Source organism: Pseudophryne corroboree, chromosome 3, assembly GCF_028390025.1.
Source record: "Pseudophryne corroboree isolate aPseCor3 chromosome 3, aPseCor3.hap2, whole genome shotgun sequence".
Taxonomy (NCBI): Eukaryota; Metazoa; Chordata; class Amphibia; order Anura; family Myobatrachidae; genus Pseudophryne; species Pseudophryne corroboree.
Window position 1 is genome coordinate 292,773,959 of NC_086446.1, and position 23,778 is coordinate 292,797,736.

The 23,778-nt window shown below is 46.6% G+C and overlaps 1 protein-coding gene across 2 annotated transcripts in view; it reads right to left on the reverse strand.

Moving 5' to 3' along the window:
• Positions 1 to 14,656: 14,656 nt before the first annotated feature.
• OSBPL2 (oxysterol binding protein like 2) overlaps positions 14,657 to 23,778 on the reverse strand; it is a 338,773-nt gene continuing 329,651 nt past the window's right edge. For both annotated transcript variants that reach the window (XM_063959309.1, XM_063959310.1), the window contains one exon: positions 14,657 to 17,022. In XM_063959309.1, the coding sequence (XP_063815379.1) occupies positions 16,920 to 17,022 (103 nt within the window). In that variant the 3' untranslated portion in view covers positions 14,657 to 16,919. The remainder of the gene's footprint in view (positions 17,023 to 23,778) is intronic.

The window sequence follows — 23,778 nt, forward strand, 5'->3', positions numbered from 1 at the left end:
ACCATAAAGATACCTTTATAGAAGTCACCCCCACTGATTATTGTGTGAGTTGGGGTACGCAAATCGATTTGAAAGATCGGTGGAGGGTCCTTTATGCAATGGTGCACAATTAGTGACTCAATACATGTGTGGATTGATTTGGGTGTGTGTTCATATGAGAACAATATCGCAGATAAAAAATTACAACTAGGTGTAGAAGATACTACACATTGTCTGTTGTTATTTTCCCTTGCATACGAGGTGATCCTGAGACAGAAGTGCACATCAGGAACCAGACCTTGGAATAAGAGGGAAAAGAAACCTTGATAGGAGTCCATATTCCTATAGCTGTGTGAGTTGGGGTACGACACCCAGGTTTACGTCTTAGATATTTGATACTGTGAATATCTAGATTGCGTGTTTAGAAGAACAAAGATACCTTGATGTATTTTACATACCCACGAACAGCGTGAGTGGGGGTACGCTAAATATAAAAACCTTCACCCATTTTGAAATAGGAAAGTGACTCAATATTGTTTGTTTTCACTTGATGCGCTTAATGAAATTATCGATCCTATTCCAATCTTCTACTTACAATAATTTGGATTAGGGGTGATATCCAACTGGATTGATATCTTCTATAAGCAGCATTTCTCTTGCGCCAAAGTGTGCGATCCACAATAAAACTATTTTTTTAAATACGAGGAAAGGATTTTGTTAATCTAAGGGCAAGATTCATACCAGCCCACACCATCCACACCGTATAACCTGGAATATACGCAACCAGTAAACAGTATGAACAAAACAGTATCAGCTAAAGACTGATTTCAACTGTAACCTAACCCTTATGCAACAACTATATACAAGCCTTGCAGATTTTGTCCGCACTGGGACGGGCGCCCAGCATCCTCTACAGACTAGGAGAAAAAGATTTACCGGTAGGTTTAAAATCTTATTTTCTCTTACGTCCTAGAGGATGCTGGGGACTCCGTAAGGACCATGTGGTTTATACCAAAACTCCAGACCGGGCGGGAGAGTACGGACGACTCTGCAGCACCGACTGAGCAAACGCAAGGTCCTCATCAGCCAGGGTATCAAACTTATAGAACTTTGCAAACGTGTTTGAACCCGACCAGGTAGCTGCTCGGCAAAGCTGTAAAGCAGAGACGCCTCGGGCAGCCGCCCAAGAAGAGCCCACCTTCCTAGTGGAATGGGCCTTTACCGAATTTGGCAACGGCAATCCTGCCGTACAATGAGCCTGCTGAATCGTGTTACAGATCCAGCGAACAATAGTCTGCTTCGAAGCAGGAACGCCAACTTTGTTGGCTGCATACAGGACAAACAGTGCTTCTGTTTTCATAACCCGAGCCGTCCTGGCTACATAGATTTTTAAGACCCTGACTACATCCAGAGACGTGGAGTCCTCCAAGTCATCCGTAGCCACCGGCACCACAATAGGTTGGTTCATATGAAATGAAAAAACCACCTTAGGCAAAAATTGAGGACGAGTCCTCAACTCAGCCCTATTCACATGGAAAATCAAATAGGAGCTTTTGTGAGACAAGGCAGCCAATTCAGACACCCGCCTTGCAGATTCCAAGGCCAACAACATGACCACCTTCCAAGTGAGAAATTTTAATTCCACCGTCTGAAGCGGTTCAAACCAGTGAGATTTTAGGAACTGTAATACCACGTTAAGGTCCCAAGGTGCCACTGGGGGCACAAAAGGAGGCTGGATGTGCAGCACTCCCTTTACAAAAGTCTGGACTTCCGGGAGAGAAGCCAATTCCTTCTGAAAGAAAATAGACAGGGCCGAAATCTGTACCTTAATGTAGCCTAATTTCAGGCCCATATCCACTCCAGTCTGTAGAAAGTGGAGAAAACAGCCCAGATGGAAATCTTCCGTTGGAGCCTTCATGGCTTCACACCAAGATACATACTTCCTCCAGATACGGTGATAATGTTTTGCCGTCATCTCCTTCCTAGCCTTAATCAGAGTAGGGATGACTTCCTCTGGAATACCTTTCCCAGCTAGGATTCGGCGTTCAACCGCCATGCTGTCAAACGTAACCGCGGCAAGTCTTGAAACACGCAGGGCCCCTGTTGCAACAGGTCCTCCCTGAGAGGAAGAGGCCACGGATCTTCTGTGAGCATCTCCTGAAGATCTGAATACCAGGCCCTTCGAGGCCAATCTGGAACAATGAGTATGGTTTTCAGTCTTTGTTGTCTTATGATTCTCAATATTTTTGGGATGAGAGGAAGAGGGGGGAATACATAGACCGACTGAAACACCCATGGTGTCACCAGGGCGTCCACCGCTACTGCCTGAGGGTCCCTTGACCTGGCACAATACCTCCGAAGCTTCTTGTTGAGGCAGGACACCATCATGTCTATGTGAGGAATCCCCCAAAGACTTGTTATCTCTGTAAAAACTTCTTGATGAAGTCCCCACTCTCCTGGATGGAGATAGTGTCTGCTGAAAAAGTCTGCTTCCCAGTTGTCCACTCCCGGAATGAAGACCGCTGACAGAGCGCTTACGTGATTTTCCGCCCAGCGAAGAATCCTGGTGGCTTCCGCCATTGCCACTCTGCTCCTTGTCCCGCCTTGGCGGTTTACATGAGCCACGGCTGTGACGTTTGTCTGATTAAATCAGAACCGGTAGGTCGCGAAGAAGATCCTCCGCTTGTCTCAGGCCGTTGTATATGGCCCTCAACTCCAGTACACTGATGTGTAGACAAGCCTCCTGGCTTGACCATAGCCCTTGAAAATTTCTTTCTTGTGTGACTGCTCCCCATCCTCGGAGGCTCGTGTCCGTGGTCACCAGAACCCAGTCTTGAATGCCGAACCTGCGACCCTCTAGAAGGTGAGCACTCTGCAGCCACCACAGGAGAGACACCCTGGTCCTTGGGGACAGGCTTATCTTCTGATGTATTTGTAGATGGGACCCGGACCACCTGTCCAGGAGGTCCCACTGAAAAGTCCTTGCATGAAACCTGCCGAAGGTGATGGCCTCGTAGGCTACCACCATTTTCCCCAGAACACGAGTGCATTGATGAACAGCCACTCTTTTTGGTTTTAGCAGGTCTCTGACCATGTTCTGGAGGTCCCGGGCTTTTTCTATCGGGAGAAAAACCCTCTTCTGATCCGTGTCTAGAATCATGCCTAGGTATGATAGTCGAGTCGTTGGAATCAATTGTGACTTTGGCAGATTGATAATCCAACCGTGTTGTTGCAGCACTCTCAGGGAGAGCGACATGCTCCTCTGCAATTGATCTCTCGATCTTGCTTTTATCAGGAGATCGTCCAAGTACGGGATAATTGTGACTCCCTGCCTGCGCAGGAGCACCATCATCTCCGCCATCACCTTGGTGAAAATCCTCGGGGCCGTGGAAAGCCCAAACGGCAACGTCTGAAACTGGTAATGAGAGTCCTGTACAGCGAATCTCAGGTACGCCTGATGAGGAGGATATATGGGAACATGAAGGTATGCATCCTTTATGTCGAGTGACACCATAAAATCCCCCCCTTCCAGACTGGAGATCACAGCCCGGAGCGATTCAATCTTGAATTTGAACTTTTTCAAGTACAGGTTTAGGGATTTTAGATTTAAAATGGGTCTGACCGAACCATTCGGCTTCGCGACCACGAACAGGGTTGAATAGTAACCTTTTCCCTGTTGGACTAGGGGAACCCTGACAACCACTTGCTGTTGACACAGCTTTTGAATTGCAGCTAACACTACTTCCCTCTCTGGGAGAGAAGCTGGCAAGGTCGACTTGAAAAATCGGTGAGGGGGCACCTCTTCGAATTCCAGTTTGTAACCCTGGGATACAATATCCATCGCCCAAGGATCCACGTCTGCCAGAACCCAGACCTGGCTGAAGAGTCGAAGACATGCCCCCACCGGCGCGGACTCCCTCAGTGGAGCCCCAGCGTCATGCGGTGGATTTAGTAGAAGCCGGGGAGGACTTCTGCTCCTGGGAACTAGCCGGAGCAGGTGCTCTCTTCCCTCTACCCTTACCTCTGGCGAGTAAAGATGAGCCCCGACCTCTTCTGGACTTATGCGACCAAAAGGACTGCATCTGATATTGTGGAGTTTTCTTTTGCTGTGGGGGAACAAAAGGCAAAAAGGTTGATTTACCCGCGGTAACTGTGGCAACCAGGTCCGCGAGACCTTCCCCAAATAAAACTTCACCTTTGTATGGCAAAACCTCCATATGCTTCTTTGAGTCGGCATCACCCGTCCATTGGCGGGTCCACAGGGCTCGCCTAGCAGAAATTGCCATGGCGTTGGCTCTCGAACCTAGCAGCCCAACGTCTCTTTGAGCGTCCCTCATATATAAGACTGCGTCTTTAATGTGACCTAAGGTCAATAAAATGGTATCCCTGTCTAGGGTATCAAGGTCAGCTAACAAGGTATCTGTCCAAGTTGCAACTGCACTACATACCCATGCCGATGCAACTGCCGGTCTGAGTAAAGCACCCGTATGTGCATAAATAGATTTTAAAGTAGTTTCCTGTCTGCGATCAGCAGGATCCTTGAGGGCTGCCGTGTCCGGAGACGGTAGCGCCACCTTCTTGGACAGGCGCGTTAAAGCTTTGTCCACCCTGGGTGAGGATTCCCCACGTACCCTGTCCTGTGCAGGGAAAGGATATGCCATAAGAATCCTCTTGGGAATCTGCAGTTTTTTGTCTGGAGTTTCCCAAGCTTTTTCAAATAACTCGTTCAGCTCATGAGATGGGGGAAAGGTTACCTCAGGTTTCTTTTCCTTATACATGCGCACCCTCGTGTCGGGGACCGAGGGGTCATCTGTGATATGCAAAACATCTTTTATTGCCATAATCATATAATGAATACTTTTGGCCACCCTTGGGTGTAACCTCGCATCTTCGTAGTCGACACTGGAGTCAGAATCCGTGTCGGTATCAGTGTCTGTTATTTGGGATAGGGGACGTTTTTAGACCCAGAAGGGCCCTGTGACCCAGTCGAAGCCGTGGATTGACTCCCTGCTTTTTCCCTGGACTCTGCTTTGTCCAATCTCTTATGTAATAAGGTCACATTTGCATTTAAAACATTCCACATGTCCATCCAACCATGAGTCGGCGTTGCCGACAGAGACACCACAATCATCTGCTCCACCTCCTCCTTTAGCTGAGCCTTCCGCATCAGACATGCCGACACACTCGTACCGACACCCCCCCACACACAGGGAAGTTATAAGGAGACAGTTCCCCAATAAGGCCCTTTGGAGAGACAGAGAGAGAGAGAGTATGCCAGCACACACCCAGCGCCAACTGACACTGGAAACAATCTCCCAGATAATAGCGCTTTTATATTAATTTACTGTGTAATACACTCACTGCGCCGTACAAGTGCCCCCCCCCCCCTCCTCTTTTCAGCCCTGTGTCACCGTGTTCAGCAGGGGAGAGACCGGGGAGCCGGCTTCTCTGCAGATCTCTGTGGAGAAAATGGCGCTGGTTAGTGCTGAGGGACCAAGGTCCGCCCCCTCCAGCGGCGGGCTTCGGTCCCGCTCAAAGTATCACAAACTGGCGGGGGATTTAAAGAATTACTGCCTCTGCAGCCTCTAATCTCATAATGCCAGATTTAGAGGTGTTTATTGCTGCCCAGGGCGCCCCCCCCTGCGCCCTGCACCCATCAGTGCCCGCTAGTGTGTGTAGTGTGTGGGAGCAATGGCGCGCAGGGAAGATCTGAAGTTTTCTGCCGCCTGTGAAGTCTTCTTTTCTTCTTATACTCACCCGGCTTCTATCTTCCAGCTCTGCGAGGAGGACGGCGGCGCGGCTCTGGGATGAACAGCGAGGGGAGACCTGCGTTCCGACTCCCTCTGGAGCTAATGGTGTCCAGTAGCCTAAGAAACAGAGCCTATCACTTAAGTAGGTCTGCTTCTCTCTCCTCAGTCCCACGATGCAGGGAGCCTGTTGCCAGCAGTGCTCCCTGAAAATAAAAAACCTAACAAAATTCTTTTCAGAGAAACTCAGGAGAGCTCCCCTGTAATGCACCCAATCTCCTCTGGGCACAGGATCTAACTGAGGTCTGGAGGAGGGGCATAGAGGGTGGAGCCAGTGCACACCCATTCTGAAATTCTTTATAGTGCCCATGTCTCCTGCGGAGCCCGTCTATACCCCATGGTCCTTACGGAGTCCCCAGTATCCTCTAGGACGTAAGAGAAAATATGGATGCTTTATCTCTCAGAGGCCATCGTCACCAACAGTAAAACTTTCAAGTGACTAACCAAAATCAACAGTGGGGTCCATGGTGTACATACAGCTTCAGCAGCCGGATGCTAAATCATTAATTTGAGATACTTGACTGGGAATGTTTCACAGTGGAACTTTGTGTAGTCTTAGGACATCAATTGAAAAGTTACCACTATGGAAGGGGCTATGTGATAATTACTTTGTGTGAATCACAGGAGTCTGGCTACAGATGAATACATGCAGAATCATTTTATGCCGGGTACACACTGACGATGTGTGTACCTGGCGATATTGACGGAACCCGGCGGGGTGGGGGGAGCTGAACCATGCTGCATTCGGCAGCATGCATTGCTTGCAACATCCCGATTTAAAAAATGAAAGAAAAGAAAAAAAAGGGGGGGCGCAGTTGTGTGCACAAGTTTTATTTACTAAATAGAAGTAAGTTGTACTGGTGTGTAGCTTCATATTTTAACTTAGAGAGTTCTCAAATTGTTAAGAGAACGTTTTTGTTTTTACCGTGCTTTCCCGGTGGTGCTCCCCATGAGTCAGAGAAATGCATATTTAGATGAGGAAGAGAGCGAAGATTCTTGTTTGGGGGCACTCTTGTGTATGTAAATATACATAAAACTTATTGTTTCTTTCATAAAACTAAGTCAACCCTGTTTATGGTCACAAACACAGACTCAATAAAAATAGATTAAATCATTGGAAGTATATTCCCTTCTTTTTTCATCGCAACAGGGATCAACATTAAGTGTTTTACCCTGAATCAATTTATAAACACCTGACTGGATACTTTGTGTGTCCTAGTAGTTTAAAGGTAACACAGCAGCAAACAAGAGTGAGAGTGTTTACAGAAAAGGTGTTGCTTACGACATCGCCAGGTTAAGCTGCATGTACAGCCCACGGGCGATGTCGCAAGCCACCTGCGGGGCGCATCGTTTATGATATAGTGGGTACACACTAGACGATATCGTGAATGATGTGTCAGAATCGGGCACATAGTCCACTATATCGTTTGGTGTGTACCAAGCTTTAGACACAGAACGGTCTCTGGTATTCTTTGCTTTATCTCTCTCTGGTACTCTCCACTTATTAGACTATCTATCCTATTGCACATATTGGATGCTCGAGTGATATGTATACATTATTAAGCAATGGAAAAATTATATGGATTTATAGGAAAACATTGTTAGTGGCAACTGCGATATTGCTGAAAACTGCAACAGGAATAATTATGCTTAGAATGCCATTGAGATATATAGATATATAATGATATATATATATATATATATATACACATACATACAGGTTGAGTATCCCTTATCCAAAATGCTTGGGACCAGAGGTATTTTGGATATCGGATTTTTCCGTATTTTGGAATAATTGCATACCATAAGGAGATATCATGGTGATGGGACCTAAATCTAAGCACAGAATGCTTTTATGTTTCATATACACCTTATACACACAGCCTGAAGGTAGTTTTAGCCAATATGTTTTATAACTTTGTGCATTAAACAAAATGTGTGTACATTCACACAATTAATTTATGTTTCATATACACCTTATACACACAGGCTGAAGGATTTAATACAATATATTTAATAATTTTGTGTATTAAACAAAGTTTGTGTACATTGAGCCATCAAAAAAACAAAGGTTTCGCTATCTCGCTCAAAAAAGTCCGTATTTTGGAATATTCCGTATTTCGGAATATTTGGATATGGGATACTCAACCTATATATATATATATATATATATATATATTGATGTCCACGCAAGTGGCGGGCGCACTCTCACAGATACAACACTTCTTCAATATTAATGTTCTTTATTGTAGCCTCATATGAGTGAAGAATATTGAAGAAGTGTTGTATCTGTGAGAGTGCGCCCGCCACTTGCGTGGACATCAATATATTCAGCGGACTTCGTTCTGTTGGGATAGCACCCACCATTGAAATTACTGATGCGAGTACAGGACCCTTTTGTTATATATATATATATATATATATATATATATAATTTGCAAATGGTCCCGGCACTCCCCTTGAAGTGTAATAGCTGCTGCGGTGCCCTCCTGGTGGAAACTAACTTCCACTAAGTAGTGTATCGATGTGGCGGCGGCACTCAACCAGACTTCACAACTGCAGTTCAAAGATTTATTGCGCCAACATGTTTCGGGGATTAGACCCCTGAGGACGGGGTCTAATCCCCGAAACATGTTGGCGCAATAAATCTTTGAACTGCAGTTGTGAAGTCTGGTTGAGTGCCGCCGCCACATCGATACACTATTATATATATATATATATATATATATATATATAGAGTGTTGTACATTGTTAAAAAAAAATTAAATAAGAATTTACTCACCGGTAATTCTATTTCTCGTAGTCCGTAGTGGATGCTGGGAACTCCGTAAGGACCATGGGGAATAGACGGGCTCCGCAGGAGACTGGGCACTCTAAAGAAAAGTTTAGGTACTATCTGGTGTGCACTGGCTCCTCCCTCTATGCCCCTCCTCCAGACCTCAGTTAGGGAAACTGTGCCCGGAAGAGCTGACATTACAAGGAAAGGAAATTTTGAATCCAGGGTAAGACTCATACCAGCCACACCAATCACACCGTACAACTTGTGATAACCTTACCCAGTTAACAGTATGAATAACAACTGAGCCTCACTCAACGGATGGCTCATAACAATAACCCTTAGTTAAGCAATAACTATATACACGTACTGCAGAAAGTCCGCACTTGGGACGGGCGCCCAGCATCAACTACGGACTACGAGAATAGAATTACCGGTGAGTAAATTCTTATTTTCTCTGACGTCCTAGTGGATGCTGGGAACTCCGTAAGGACCATGGGGATTATACCAAAGCTCCCAAACGGGCGGGAGAGTGCGGATGACTCTGCAGCACCGAATGAGCAAACACAAGGTCCTCCTCAGCCAGGGTATCAAACTTGTAGAACTTTGCAAATGTGTTTGAACCCGACCAAGTAGCTGCTCGGCAAAGCTGTAAAGCCGAGACCCCCTCGGGCAGCGGCAATCCAGCCGCAGAATGAGCCTGCTGAATCGTGCTACAGATCCAGCGAGCAATAGTTTGCTTTGAAGCAGGAGCACCCAGCTTGTTGGGTGCATGTAAGATAAACAGCGAGTTAGTCTTCCTGACTCCAGCCGTTCTGGAAACATATATTTTCAAAGCCCTGACTACGTCCAGCAACTTGGAGTCCTCCAAGTCCCCAGTAGCTGCAGGCACCACAATAGGTTGGTTCAAATGAAACGATGACACCACCTTTGGGAGAAATTGGGGACGAGTCCTCAATTCTGCCCTGTCCATATGGAAGATCAGATATGGGCTTTTACATGACAAAGCCGCCAATTCCGACACACGCCTAGCCGATGCTAAGGCCAACAGCATGACCACTTTCCACGTGAGATACTTTAGTTCCACGGTCTTAAGTGGCTCAAACCAGTGGGATTTCAGGAAATCCAACACAACGTTAAGATCCCAGGGTGCCACTGGTGGCACAAAAGGGGGCTGAATATGCAGCACTCTCTTAACAAATGTCTGAACCTCAGGCAGTGAAGCCAGTTCTTTTTGAAAGAAAATGGATAGGGCCGAAATCTGGACCTTTATGGACCCCAATTTTAGGCCCATAGTCACCCCTGACTGTAGAAAGTGCAGGAAGCGACCCAGTTGGAATTCCTCTGTAGGGGCCTTCCTGGCCTCACACCAAGCAACATACTTCCGCCACATACGGTGATAATGTTTTGCTGTCACGTCTTTCCTAGCCTTTATCAGCGTAGGAATAACTTCATCCGGAATGCCTTTTTCCGCTAGGATCCGGCGTTCAACCGCCATGCCGTCAAACGCAGCCGCGGTAAGTCTTGGAACAGACAGGGCCCTTGTTGCAGCAAGTCTTGTCTGAGAGGCAGAGGCCATGGGTCCTCTGTGCGCATTTCTTGCAGTTCCGGGTACCAAGTCCTTCTTGGCCAGTCCGGAACAATGAGTATTGTTCTTATTCCTCGCTTTCTTACTATTCTCAGTACTTTTGGTATGAGAGGAAGAGGAGGTAACACATATACCGACTGGTTCACCCACGGTGTCACTAGGGCGTCCACAGCTATCGCCTGAGGGTCCCTTGACCTGGCGCAATATCTTTTTAGCTTTTTGTTGAGGCGGGACGCCATCATGTCCACCTGTGGCAGTTCCCATCGGTTTACAATCAGTTGGAAGACTTCATGATTAAGTCCCCACTCTCCCGGGTGAAGGTCGTGTCTGCTAAGGAAATCTGCTTCCCAGTTGTCCACTCCCGGAATGAACACTGCTGACAGTGCTTGCACGTGATTCTCCGCCCATTGAAGAATCTTGGTGGCTTCCGCTATTGCCATCCTGCTTCTTGTGCCGCCCTGGCGGTTTACATGGGCGACAGCCGTGATGTTGTCTGACTGAATCAGCACTGGCCGATTTTGAAGCAGGGGCTCTGCTTGACTCAGGGCGTTGTAAATGGCCCTTTGTTCCAGTATATTTATGTGTAGAGAAGTCTCCAGACTTGACCACAGCCCTTGGAAGTTACTTCCCTGATTGACTACCCCCCACCCTCGGAGGCTTGCATCCGTGGTCACCAGGACCCAGTCCTGTATGCCGAACCTGCGGCCCTCGAGAAGGTGAGCACTCTGCAGCCACCACAGAAGAGACACCCTGGCCCTTGGGGACAGGGTGATCAGCCGATGCATCTGAAGATGCGATCCGGACCACTTGTCCAACAGATCCCACTGAAAGATCCTTGCATGGAACCTGCCGAAGGGAATGGCTTCGTATGAAGCCACCATCTTTCCCAGGACTCGCGTTCAGTGATGCACCGATACCTGTTTTGGTTTCAGGAGGTCCCTGACCAAAGATGCTAATTCCTGGGCCTTCTCCACCGGGAGAAACACCTTCTTCTGTTCTGTGTCCAGAATCATGCCCAAGAAAAGCAGACGCGTCGTAGGAATCAGCTGCGACTTTGGAACATTTAGAATCCAGCCGTGCTGTAGTAACACATCCTGAGAGAGTGTTACGCTGATCAACAACTGCTCCCTGGACCTCGCCTTGATGAGGAGATCGTCCAAGTACGGGATAATTATAACTCCCTTCTGCCGAAGGAGTATCATCATTTCGGCCATTACCTTGGTCAATATTCTCGGTGCCGTGGACAGGCCAAACGGCAACGTCTGGAATTGGTAATGACAGTCCTGTACCACAAATCTGAGGTACTCCTGGTGAGGTGGGTAAATGGGGACATGCAAGTAAGCATCTTTGATGTCCAGCGACACCATAAAATCCCCCTCTTCCAGGCTTGCAATCACCGCTCTGAGCGATTCCATTTTGAACTTGACTTTCTTTATATAAGTGTTCAAGGACTTTAAATTCAGAATGGGTCTCACCGAACCGTCCGGTTTCGGTACCACAAACATTGTGGAATAGTAACCCCTTCCCTGTTGAAGGAGGGGGACCCTGACAATCACTTGCTGGAGGTACAGCTTGTGAATTGCCGCCAGCACTACCTCCCTTTCCATGGGGGAAGCTGGCAAGGCTGATTTGAGTTAACGGCGGGGGGGAGTCGCTTCGAATTCCAGCTTGTATCCCTGAGATACAATTTGTATAGCCCAGAGATCCACCTGTGAGCGAACCCACTGGCTGCTGAAGTTTAGGAGACGCGCCCCCACCGCACCTGGCTCCGCCTGTGGAGCCCCAACGTCATGCGGTGGACTTAGTGGAAGCTGGGGAGGACTTTTGTTCCTGGGAACTGGCTGCATGATGCAGCTTCTTACCTCTACCCCTGCCTCTGGCAAGAAAGGATGCGCCCCTGACCCTCTTGCCTTTTTGGGAACGAAAGGACTGCATTTGATAATACGGTGCTTTCTTAGGCTGTGAGAAAACCTGAGGCAAGAAAGTCGACTTTCCAGCTGTCGCTGTAGACACAAGGTCCGACAGACCGTCCCCAAACAATTCCTCACCCTTATAAGGCAAAACCTCCATGCGTTTTTTAGAATCAGCATCTCCTGTCCATTGCCGAGTCCATAAGACCCTCCTGGCAGAAATGGACATAGCATTAATTCTAGAGCCCAGCAGGCATATGTCCCTCTGAGCATCTCGCATATATAAGACGACGTCTTTGATATGGCCCAGGGTTAGCAAAATAGTATCTCTGTCGAGGGAATCTATGTCGTCTAACAGAATATCTGTCCATGCTGCTACAGCACTACACATCCAGGCTGAAGCAATAGCAGGTCTCAGTAGAGTACCAGAGTGTGTATACACTGACTTCAGGATAGCTTCCTGCTTTCTATCCGCAGGCTCCTTTAGGGCGGCCGTATCCTGAGACGGCAGGGCCACCTTTTTAGATAAGCGTGTCAGCGCCTTGTCCACCCTAGGGGATGTTTCCCAACGTAACCTGTCCGTTGGCGGGAAAGGGTACGCCATCAGTAACCTCTTAGAAATCACTAATTTCTTATCAGGTGAACTCCACGCTTCTTCACACAATTCATTTAATTCATCAGATGGGGGAAAAGTCACTGGCTGCTTTTTCTCCCCAAACATATAAACCCTCTTGGTATTAACCGGGTTACTCTCAGAAATGTGTAATACATCTTTCATTGCAACAAGCATGCATCGGATGGCCTTGGTCATTTTAGACTGTAAATGTGCCTCATCATCGTCGACACTGGAGTCGGACTCCGTGTCGACATCTATGTCAACCATCTGAGATAGAGGGCGTTTATGAGCCCCTGACGGCTTCTGAGTCGCCTGGGCAGGTGCGGGCTGAGACCCCGGCTGTCCCAAGGCTGCAGCGTCATCAAACCTTTTATGTAAGGAGTTTACATTGTCATTTAAGACCTTCCACATATCCATCCAATCAGGTGTCGGCCCCGACGGGGGCGATACCACACTTATCTGCCCTTGCTCCGCCTCCACGTAACCTTCCTCATCAAACATGTCGACACAGCCGTACCGACACACCGCACACACACAGGGAATGCTCAGACTGAGGACAGGACCCCACAAAGTCCTTTGGGGAGACAGAGAGAGAGTATGCCAGCACACACCACAGCGCTATATAACACAGGGATTTTCACAGCTAATAAGTGATTTACCCAATAGCTACTTTTTTGTATTGTTTTGCGCCTAAATTTATGTGCCCCCCCTCTCTTTTTAACCCGTCTTGTACCTGGATACTGCAGGGGAGAGCCTGGGGAGCTGCTTCCAGCGGAGCTGTGAAGGGAAAATGGCGCTGGTGTGCTGAGGAAGAAGGCCCCGCCCCCTCAGTGGCGGGCTTCTGTCCCGTTTTTTATGTAAAAAATGGCGGGGTTTTTTACATATATACAGTGCTAGACTGTATATATGTATGTTTTTGTGCCAAAGGTACTTCAATTGCAGCCCAGGGCGCCCCCCCCCCCCCCAGCGCCCTGCACCCTACAGTGACCGGAGTGTGTAAGTGTGCTGGAAGCAATGGCGCACAGCTGCGGTGCTGTGCGCTACCTTAATGAAGACAGGAGTCTTCAGCCGCCGATTTCGTCGTCTTCAAGCTTCTGTTCTTCTGGCTCTGCAAGGGGGACGGCGGCGCGGCTCCGGGAACGGACGATCGAGGACAGGTGCCTGTGTTCGAACCCTCTGGAGCTAATGGTGTTCAGTAGCCTAAGAAGCACAAGCTAGCTGCAAGCAGGTAGGTTTGCTTCTCTCCCCTTAGTCCCACGTAGCAGTGAGTCTGTTGCCAGCAGAAGCTCACTGAAAATAAAAAACCTAATAAATACTTTCTTTTCTAGTAAGCTCAGGAGAGCCCACTAGGAGCACCCAGCTTTGGCCGGGCCCAGATTCTAACTGAGGTCTGGAGGAGGGGCATAGAGGGAGGAGCCAGTGCACACCAGATAGTACCTAATCTTTTCTTTAGAGTGCCCAGTCTCCTGCGGAGCCCGTCTATTCCCCATGGTCCTTACAGAGTTCCCAGCATCCACTAGGACGTCAGAGAAAGAAGATTTTCTTTTTACATTTCAATTGACTGCAGCAGCGCTGGCCTGCCTTTTTATTTTATTTTTTCAACAGCTTGTTGTTGTTCACTAAAACCACTGCTTTGGTCACCTATTATAAATTTATTTCTTATTGTTTTTTGTTTTTTTTAAAATTATTTTTAGTTTTGGTCTCGGGTGCAATTGGGATTTATTTTGTTTTACATGTATGCAGTATCGGCTGACTTAGCTGGAAGCTGCCATAGGCTCACTTGTGATTTATACTGTTTTCATTAGAAAATTAAGTTATTGCCGATTGTTTTTCTAGTGCTCTCCTGAACTTGCATCACATGTACGCGAGTTTGAAAACATAAATCAGATTTTCATATTATGTCATAATTCTAGTAAAGCTCATCCATGGGCACACATTACCTCTAAGAACCCTGGTGCAATAAACTGCTAAGACAAAAAATTATATAATTACTGCAAAACAACTTTTATATCATCTCCGATCAGTGAATTAACAGCCACTTATATGCATCTTAAATATGGCTACAAAAATATTAGGGATTTAGTGATGAATATAGAGTATATACATACACACATTATATACACATATACAAACACACAGATGCATTTAAACTCAATTGTTAAGGCTGGTTCAGAGGAGGAAGCATTGAATATTCATGAAATCAAAATGTGTGAATAGAAGGAGGCTTAAAAGTGTTAAAGAAAATAATTTACATTTGGTCTTTTTACTAGACCGCAAGAGACTGAATTCTTTTCATCAAGAATACTAACAGAAAGTGTGTGTGTATGTACATATATTAATTTACACTGCCATGTCGTCTCACAGCTTCACTATAAACAGTGATTGACAGGTCATTCTTTGTGTTGTTCAGTCTCCATGCTGTCATGTACCTCTTTTAAAAACGTCCTTTTATGATCACATATACGATGGGACAGAACTACTTGGCATGAACTTTCCTCTCCCCACACTCCTTCTCAATGGACACCAAAAATGTCAATATGTTATACACTACATACTTCTAAAAATGACAGACAATAGTACACAGTAAAGCTTTGCATTTAAAAAACACAGGTCTGGCCACACAGTCTAGGAACCAAGGGGGTAAATCAGACCTGATCGTAGTAGCAAATTTGTTAGCAGTTGGGTAAAACCACTGCATGGGAGGCAGATATAACAGGTGCAGAGAGAGTTAGATTTGGGTGGGGTGTGTTCAAACTGAAATCTAAATTGCAGTGTAAAAATAAAGCAGCCAGTATTTACTTGAACAGAAACAAAAGAACCCACCCAAATCTAACTCTCTCTGCACATGTTATATCTGCCCCCCTTGCAGTACCATGGTTTTTCCCAACTGCTAAGAAATTTGTTGCTACAAACAGTTCTGAATTACCACCATGTGACCAGATCAGTGCACAATTACACAACAATATATGTGACCAAACTGAATGGATCGAATGCTCAAGCCAAGCGACTAGGTCATACAAGGATTAAGTTTACTGCTGTCAGACAATGATCACTGTAAGATATCAGTCGTCAGATGACCAGATCTTTTGCCAGTACCTGTTCAACGTCTATCTGATCTCAACCAGATGATGACAAGACAACCTGTGCTTTAAATCACTGCATGTGTGAACTGCTTCACACACTGACCCACACAATTTTTTTTACAACTCCCTTAATATGGAAGGATGCTAAATATACGTTCTACTGGCAAGTTTATAAATAAATATATATCTGTACGTTGAGTGTGAAGCATGATTTATTAATATTAAAATATAATTTTCTAGATCTCATCCTTATGATAGTAAGATAACTATCGATTTCTAGGGGGCTGCATAAAGAAAACGATAAAAATGCATCTGTGTTTTCATGAAACAGAACACATTGCTGCATTTTCTTTACCAGTAAATAATGGTCTCTTCCACTATAGTAGTAGTTTCTTGAGACACTCTGGGGTTGATGTTTTAAGCAGTACCCTTGTGTTTATAATCAGAATGAGCAGTGCAAAACAGAAAAATAATAAAAGCAATTATATGTCTCCCACTCGCAGAAGGAGGACAGGAGTGTGCATAATAAATTTGATGTTTGGTATAGAGATTAGACATTTGAAAAGTTTTAAAGTTTTACCAATGCACTACATGAAGTTCTCAAAGTAATACACAGCGGATGCATGCCACCGCCCAGCATTGATATCTCAGGCGATGAGTGATTGATACACGCTCACAAGTGATTAGTCATTAAATTCAGAATTATTATATTATATTATATTATATATATATATATATATATATATATATATACACACACACAATATATATATATATATATATATATATATATATATATATATATATATACACACACATATACACATACACACACTAACAAAACCAAAAACCCCTCATGATGATTTGGTAACTTTTTATGATCCCTGCACAGTTGGCTACAAATTAATATCTGTGTGTCTGCATATGCATATTAACCGCATATACAAACCTACACATACGTTTTATTTATTTATTTATTTTCGGCAACCAAAGTAGTTAAATAATGAATACCCTGATTGCGAAACAATAACCTTTCCTAAAATGTTTCCAAAAAGAAGGTAAAGCCTGGATCCCCACAAACACAGTTAGTGAGCCTTAGCTCCGGTGCAAATGTCGATATGGTGCCTAGGTCTGAAGAAGACAATAGAAAGTCTTGGGGGTCAATAAATGTCAGGACAGTCTGTGAAATTTCTATCAAAGTATCCTCCTTTGTAGAGCCAGTCTGAAGTCCTAGTGTGTGGGTTAGTCCCTTGTGTAAACCACCTGGAAAACAAAGAATGGGGCTTAAATCTTATGGCAGCGAGAAGACTGTAAGATGATGGTGAAGTGAGAAGAGAAGATGTCATCCGTACAAAGAGACAAATGGAAAAAGGTGACATGCGCACAGAGAGCAGAAGGGAAAAGAGGAGATACGGACAGAGGGGAGAAGGGAAAAGGGTGAGCTGTGGACAGAGGAGAGAAAAGAAGAGAGTGAGTAGACAGGGAGGAGAAGGGAAGAGGGTGAGATGCAGACAGAGAGGAGAAGGTAAGAGTGAGATGCAGAGAGATGAATGGAAGAGAGTACAATGCAAATAGAGAGAAGGAAAGAAATTGAGATACAGACAGATGGAAGCAGCAGACAGAAATGAGAAGGGAAGAAGGTGAGATGCAGACAGAGGGGATAATGGAAGAGGCTAAGATGCAGACAGAGAGGAGAAGGGAAGAGGGTGAATTGCAGACAGAGAGGAGAAGAAGAGAAGAAGGTGAGATGAGGACACAGTGGAGAATAGAAGAGGGTGAAATGCAGACAGAGAGGAGAAGGGAAAAGGGTGAGATGTGGACAGAGAAGAGAAGGGAAGAAGTTGAGATGCAGAGAGAGAGGAAAAGGGAAGAAGGAGAGATGCGGACAGAGGACACAATATAAGAGGGGGAAATGCAGATAACGAGAATGGAAGTGGATAAGTTTATGATAGAGAAGAGAATGGGAAAGAATTAACTAGAGAAAAAATAAGATTTTACTTACCGATAAATCTATTTCTCGGAGTCCGTAGTGGATGCTGGGGTTCCTGAAAGGACCATGGGGAATAGCGGCTCCGCAGGAGACAGGGCACAAAAAGTAAAGCTTTTTCCGATCAGGTGGTGTGCACTGGCTCCTCCCCCTATGACCCTCCTCCAGACTCCAGTTAGGTACTGTGCCCGGACGAGCGTACACAATAAGGGAGGATTTTGAATCCCGGGTAAGACTCATACCAGCCACACCAATCACACCGTACAACTTGTGATCTAAACCCAGTTAACAGTATGATAACAGCGGAGCCTCTGAAAGATGGCTTCCTTCAACAATAACCCGAATTAGTTAACAATAACTATGTACAATATATGCAGATAATCCGCACTTGGGATGGGCGCCCAGCATCCACTACGGACTCCGAGAAATAGATTTATCGGTAAGTAAAATCTTATTTTCTCTATCGTCCTAGTGGATGCTGGGGTTCCTGAAAGGACCATGGGGATTATACCAAAGCTCCCAAACGGGCGGGAGAGTGCGGATGACTCTGCAGCACCGAATGAGAGAACTCCAGGTCCTCCTTAGCCAGAGTATCAAATTTGTAAAATTTTACAAACGTGTTCTCCCCTGACCACGTAGCTGCTCGGCAAAGTTGTAATGCCGAGACCCCTCGGGCAGCCGCCCAAGATGAGCCCACCTTCCTTGTGGAGTGGGCCTTTACAGATTTAGGCTGTGGCAGGCCTGCCACAGAATGTGCAAGTTGGATTGTGCTACAGATCCAACGAGCAATCGTCTGCTTAGACGCCGGAGCACCCATCTTGTTGGGTGCATACAATATAAACAACGAGTCAGATTTTCTGACTCCAGCTGTCCTTGCAATATATATTTTTAATGCTCTGACAACGTCCAGTAACTTGGAGTCCTCCAAGTCACTTGTAGCCGCAGGGACTACAATAGGCTGGTTCAGATGAAATGCTGACACCACCTTAGGGAGAAAATGCGGACGAGTCCGCAGTTCTGCCCTGTCCGAATGGAAAATCAGATATGGGCTTTTGTAAGATAAAGCTGCCAATTCTGACACTCTCCTGGCAGAAGCCAGGGCTATAAGCATGGTCACTTTCCATGTGAGATATTTCAAATCCACCTTTTTTAGTGGTTCAAACCAATGAGATTTTAGGAAATCCAAAACCACATTGAGATCCCACGGTGCCACTGGAGGCACCACAGGAGGCTGTATATGCAGCACTCCCTTAACAAAGGTCTGGACTTCAGGGACTGAAGCCAATTCTTTTTGAAAGAAAATCGACAGGGCCGAAATTTGAACCTTAATAGATCCCAATTTGAGACCCATTGACAATCCTGATTGCAGGAAATGTAGGAATCGACCCAGTTGAAATTCCTCCGTCGGAGCACTCCGATCTTCGCACCACGCAACATATTTTCGCCAAATTCGGTGATAATGTTGCACGGTTACTTCCTTCCTTGCTTTAATCAAAGTAGGAATGACTTCTTCCGGCATGCCTTTTTCCTTTAGGATCCGGCGTTCAACCGCCATGCCGTCAAACGCAGCCGCGGTAAGTCTTGAAACAGACAGGGACCCTGCTGAAGCAAGTCCCTCCTTAGAGGTAGAGGCCACGGATCTTCCGTGATCATCTCTTGAAGTTCCGGGTACCAAGTCCTTCTTGGCCAATCCGGAACCACTAGTATCGTTCTTACGCCTCTTTGCCGTATAATTCTCAATACTTTTGGTATGAGAGGCAGAGGAGGAAACACATACACCGACTGGTACACCCAAGGCGTTACCAGCGCGTCCACAGCTATTGCCTGCGGATCTCTTGACCTGGCGCAATACCTGTCCAGTTTTTTGTTGAGGCGAGACGCCATCATGTCCACCATTGGTCTTTCCCAACGGGTTACCAGCATGTGGAAGACTTCTGGATGAAGTCCCCACTCTCCCGGGTGAAGATCGTGTCTGCTGAGGAAGTCTGCTTCCCAGTTGTCCACTCCCGGGATGAACACTGCTGACAGTGCTATCACATGATTCTCTGCCCAGCGAAGAATCCTTGCAGCTTCTGCCATTGCACTCCTGCTTCTTGTGCCGCCCTGTCTGTTCACATGGGCGACTGCCGTGATGTTGTCCGACTGGATCAACACCGGTTTTCCCTGAAGCAGAGGTTCTGCCTGGCTTAGAGCATTGTATATTGCTCTTAGTTCCAGAATGTTTATGTGAAGAGACGTTTCCAGGCTCGTCCATACTCCCTGGAAGTTTCTTCCTTGTGTGACTGCTCCCCAGCCTCTCAGGCTGGCGTCCGTGGTCACCAGGATCCAATCCTGTATGCCGAATCTGCGGCCCTCCAATAGATGAGCACTCTGCAACCACCACAGAAGAGACACCCTTGTCCTTGGAGACAGGGTTATCCGCAGGTGCATCTGAAGATGCGACCCTGACCATTTGTTCAACAGATCCCTTTGGAAAATTCTTGCGTGGAATCTGCCGAATGGAATTGCTTCGTAAGAAGCCACCATTTTTCCCAGGACTCTTGTGCATTGATGTACAGACACCTTTCCTGGTTTTAGGAGGTTCCTGACAAGCTCGGATAACTCCTTGGCTTTTTCCTCCGGGAGAAAAACCTTTTTCTGAACCGTGTCCAGAATCATCCCTAGGAACAGCAGACGAGTTGTCGGCATTAACTGGGATTTTGGAATATTCAGAATCCACCCGTGCTGTTTTAGCACTTCCTGAGACAGTGCTAATCCCATCTCTAGCTGTTCTCTGGACCTCGCCCTTATTAGGAGATCGTCCAAGTATGGGATAATTAATACGCCTTTTCTTCGAAGAAGAATCATCATCTCGGCCATTACCTTTGTAAAGATCCGAGGTGCCGTGGACAATCCGAACGGCAGCGTCTGAAACTGATAGTGACAGTTTTGTACAACGAACCTGAGGTACCCCTGGTGTGAGGGGTAAATTGGAACGTGGAGATACGCATCCTTGATGTCCAAGGATACCATAAAGTCCCCCTCTTCCAGGTTCGCTATCACTGCTCTGAGTGACTCCATTTTGAACTTGAACTTCTTTATGTACAGGTTCAAGGACTTCAGATTTAGAATAGGCCTTACCGAGCCATCCGGCTTCGGTACCACAAAAAGAGTGGAATAATACCCCTTCCCTTGTTGCAGAAGAGGTACCTTGACTATCACCTGCTGAGAGTACAGCTTGTGAATGGCTTCCAACACCGTCTCCCTTTCGGAGGGGGACGTTGGTAAAGCAGACTTCAGGAAACGGCGAGGTGGATCTGTCTCTAATTCCAACCTGTATCCCTGAGATATTATCTGCAGGATCCAGGGATCTACTTGCGAGTGAGCCCACTGCGCGCTGTAATTTTTGAGACGACCCCCCACGGTCCCCGAGTCCGCTTGAGAAGCCCCAGCGTCATGCTGAGGCTTTTGTAGAAGCCGGGGAGGGCTTCTGATCCTGGGAAGGAGCTGCGTGTTGCTGTCTCTTCCCTCGACCTTTGCCTCGTGGCAGATATGAATAGCCCTTTGCTCTCTTATTTTTAAAGGAACGAAAGGGCTGCGGTTGAAAAGTCGGTGCCTTTTTCTGTTGGGGAGTGACTTGAGGTAGAAAGGTGGATTTCCCGGCTGTAGCCGTGGCCACCAAATCTGATAGACCGACTCCAAATAACTCCTCCCCTTTATACGGCAAAACTTCCATATGCCGTTTTGAATCCGCATCGCCTGTCCACTGTCGCGTCCATAAAGCTCTTCTGGCCGAAATGGACATAGCACTTACCCGTGATGCCAGTGTGCATATATCCCTCTGTGCATCACGCATATAAAGAAATGCATCCTTTATTTGTTCTAACGACAGTAAAATATTGTCCCTGTCCAGGGTATCAATATTTTCAATCAGGGATTCTGACCAAACTACCCCCGCACTGCCCATCCAGGCAGTCGCTACAGCTGGTCGTAGTATAACACCTGCATGTGTGTATATACTTTTTTGGATATTTTCCATCCTCCTATCTGATGGATCTTTAAGTGCGGCCGTCTCAGGAGATGGTAACGCCACTTGTTTAGATAAGCGTGTTAGCGCCTTGTCCACCCTAGGAGGTGTTTCCCAGCGCTCCCTAACCTCTGGCGGGAAAGGGTATAATGCCAATAATTTCTTTGAAATTATCAGCTTTTTATCAGGGGCAACCCACGCTTCATTACACACGTCATTTAGTTCTTCTGATTCAGGAAAAACTATAGGTAGTTTTTTCATACCCCACATAATACCCTGTTTAGTGGTACCTGTAGTATCAGCTAAATGTAACGCCTCCTTCATTGCCAAAATCATATAACGTGTGGCCCTACTGGAAAATACGGTTGATTCGTCACCGTCACCACTGGAGTCATCGCCTGTGTCTGGGTCTGTGTCGACCGACTGAGGCAAAGGGCGTTTCACAGCCCCTGACGGTGTTTGAGTCGCCTGGACAGGCACTAATTGATTGTCCGGCCGTCTCATGTCGTCAAACGACTGCTTTAGCGTGTTGACACTATCCCGTAGTTCCATAAATAAAGGCATCCATTCTGGTGTCGACTCCCTAGGGGGTGACATCCTCATATTTGGCAATTGCTCCGCCTCCACACCAATATCGTCCTCATACATGTCGACACACACGTACCGACACACAGCAGACACACAGGGAATGCTCCTAACGAAGACAGGACCCACTAGCCCTTTGGGGAGACAGAGGGAGAGTTTGCCAGCACACACCAAAAGCGCTATATATATATCAGGGATAGCCTTATAATAAGTGCTCCCTTATAGCTGCTTTGTTATATCAAAATATCGCCATAAATGTGCCCCCCCCTCTCTGTTTTACCCTGTTTCTGTAGTGCAGTGCAGGGGAGAGACTTGGGAGCCGTCCTGACCAGCGGAGCTGTGAGAGGAAATGGCGCCGTGTGCTGAGGAGATAGGCCCCGCCCCTTTTCCGGCGGGCTCGTCTCCCGCTATTTAGAAAAATTAGGCAGGGGTTAAATATCTCCATATAGCCTCTAGGGCTATATGTGAGGTATTTTTAGCCTTTATAGGTACTCATTTGCCTCCCAGGGCGCCCCCCTCCCAGCGCCCTGCACCCTCAGTGACTGCCGTGTGAAGTGTGCTGAGAGGAAAATGGCGCACAGCTGCAGTGCTGTGCGCTACCTTTAGAAGACTGCAGGAGTCTTCAGCCGCCGATTCTGGACCTCTTCTGATTTCAGCATCTGCAAGGGGGCCGGCGGCGTGGCTCCGGTGACCATCCAGGCTGTACCTGTGATCGTCCCTCTGGAGCTTGATGTCCAGTAGCCAAGAAACCAATCCATCCTGCACGCAGGTGAGTTGACTCCTTCTCCCCTCAGTCCCTCGCTGCAGTGATCCTGTTGCCAGCAGGAATCACTGTAAAATAAAAAACCTAGCTAAACTTTCTCTAAGCAGCTCTTTAGGAGAGCCACCTAGATTGCACCCTTCTCGGCCGGGCACAAAAATCTAACTGGAGTCTGGAGGAGGGTCATAGGGGGAGGAGCCAGTGCACACCACCTGATCGGAAAAAGCTTTACTTTTTGTGCCCTGTCTCCTGCGGAGCCGCTATTCCCCATGGTCCTTTCAGGAACCCCAGCATCCACTAGGACGATAGAGAAAGGGAATGGAGAAGAAGAGCATAGTGTAGAATAAGCTGTAGATCAGGGAGGAGAATAATAAGAGGATGAGATAAAGTCACAAGAGGACAATGTAAGAAGATGAGATGGAGTCACAGACGACAATGCGAGAGGAAGTTATGGAGCCAGAGATGAGATTGCAACATGTGAAGATGGAGACAGAGAAATAAGAAAAGAAACAAACATACAGAGAAAGAGGGGAAATGGCACAGATGGGAAACTATGAAGAGGGTGAAAAAGAGTAACAAAAGGAGAAGGGGAGAAGAAAAAAAAGTTAAAAGAAGGATGGGACTAAAAGAGAACAGATGTACATGTACAGAAACAATAAAACTGTGAGTAAAAGACTAAGC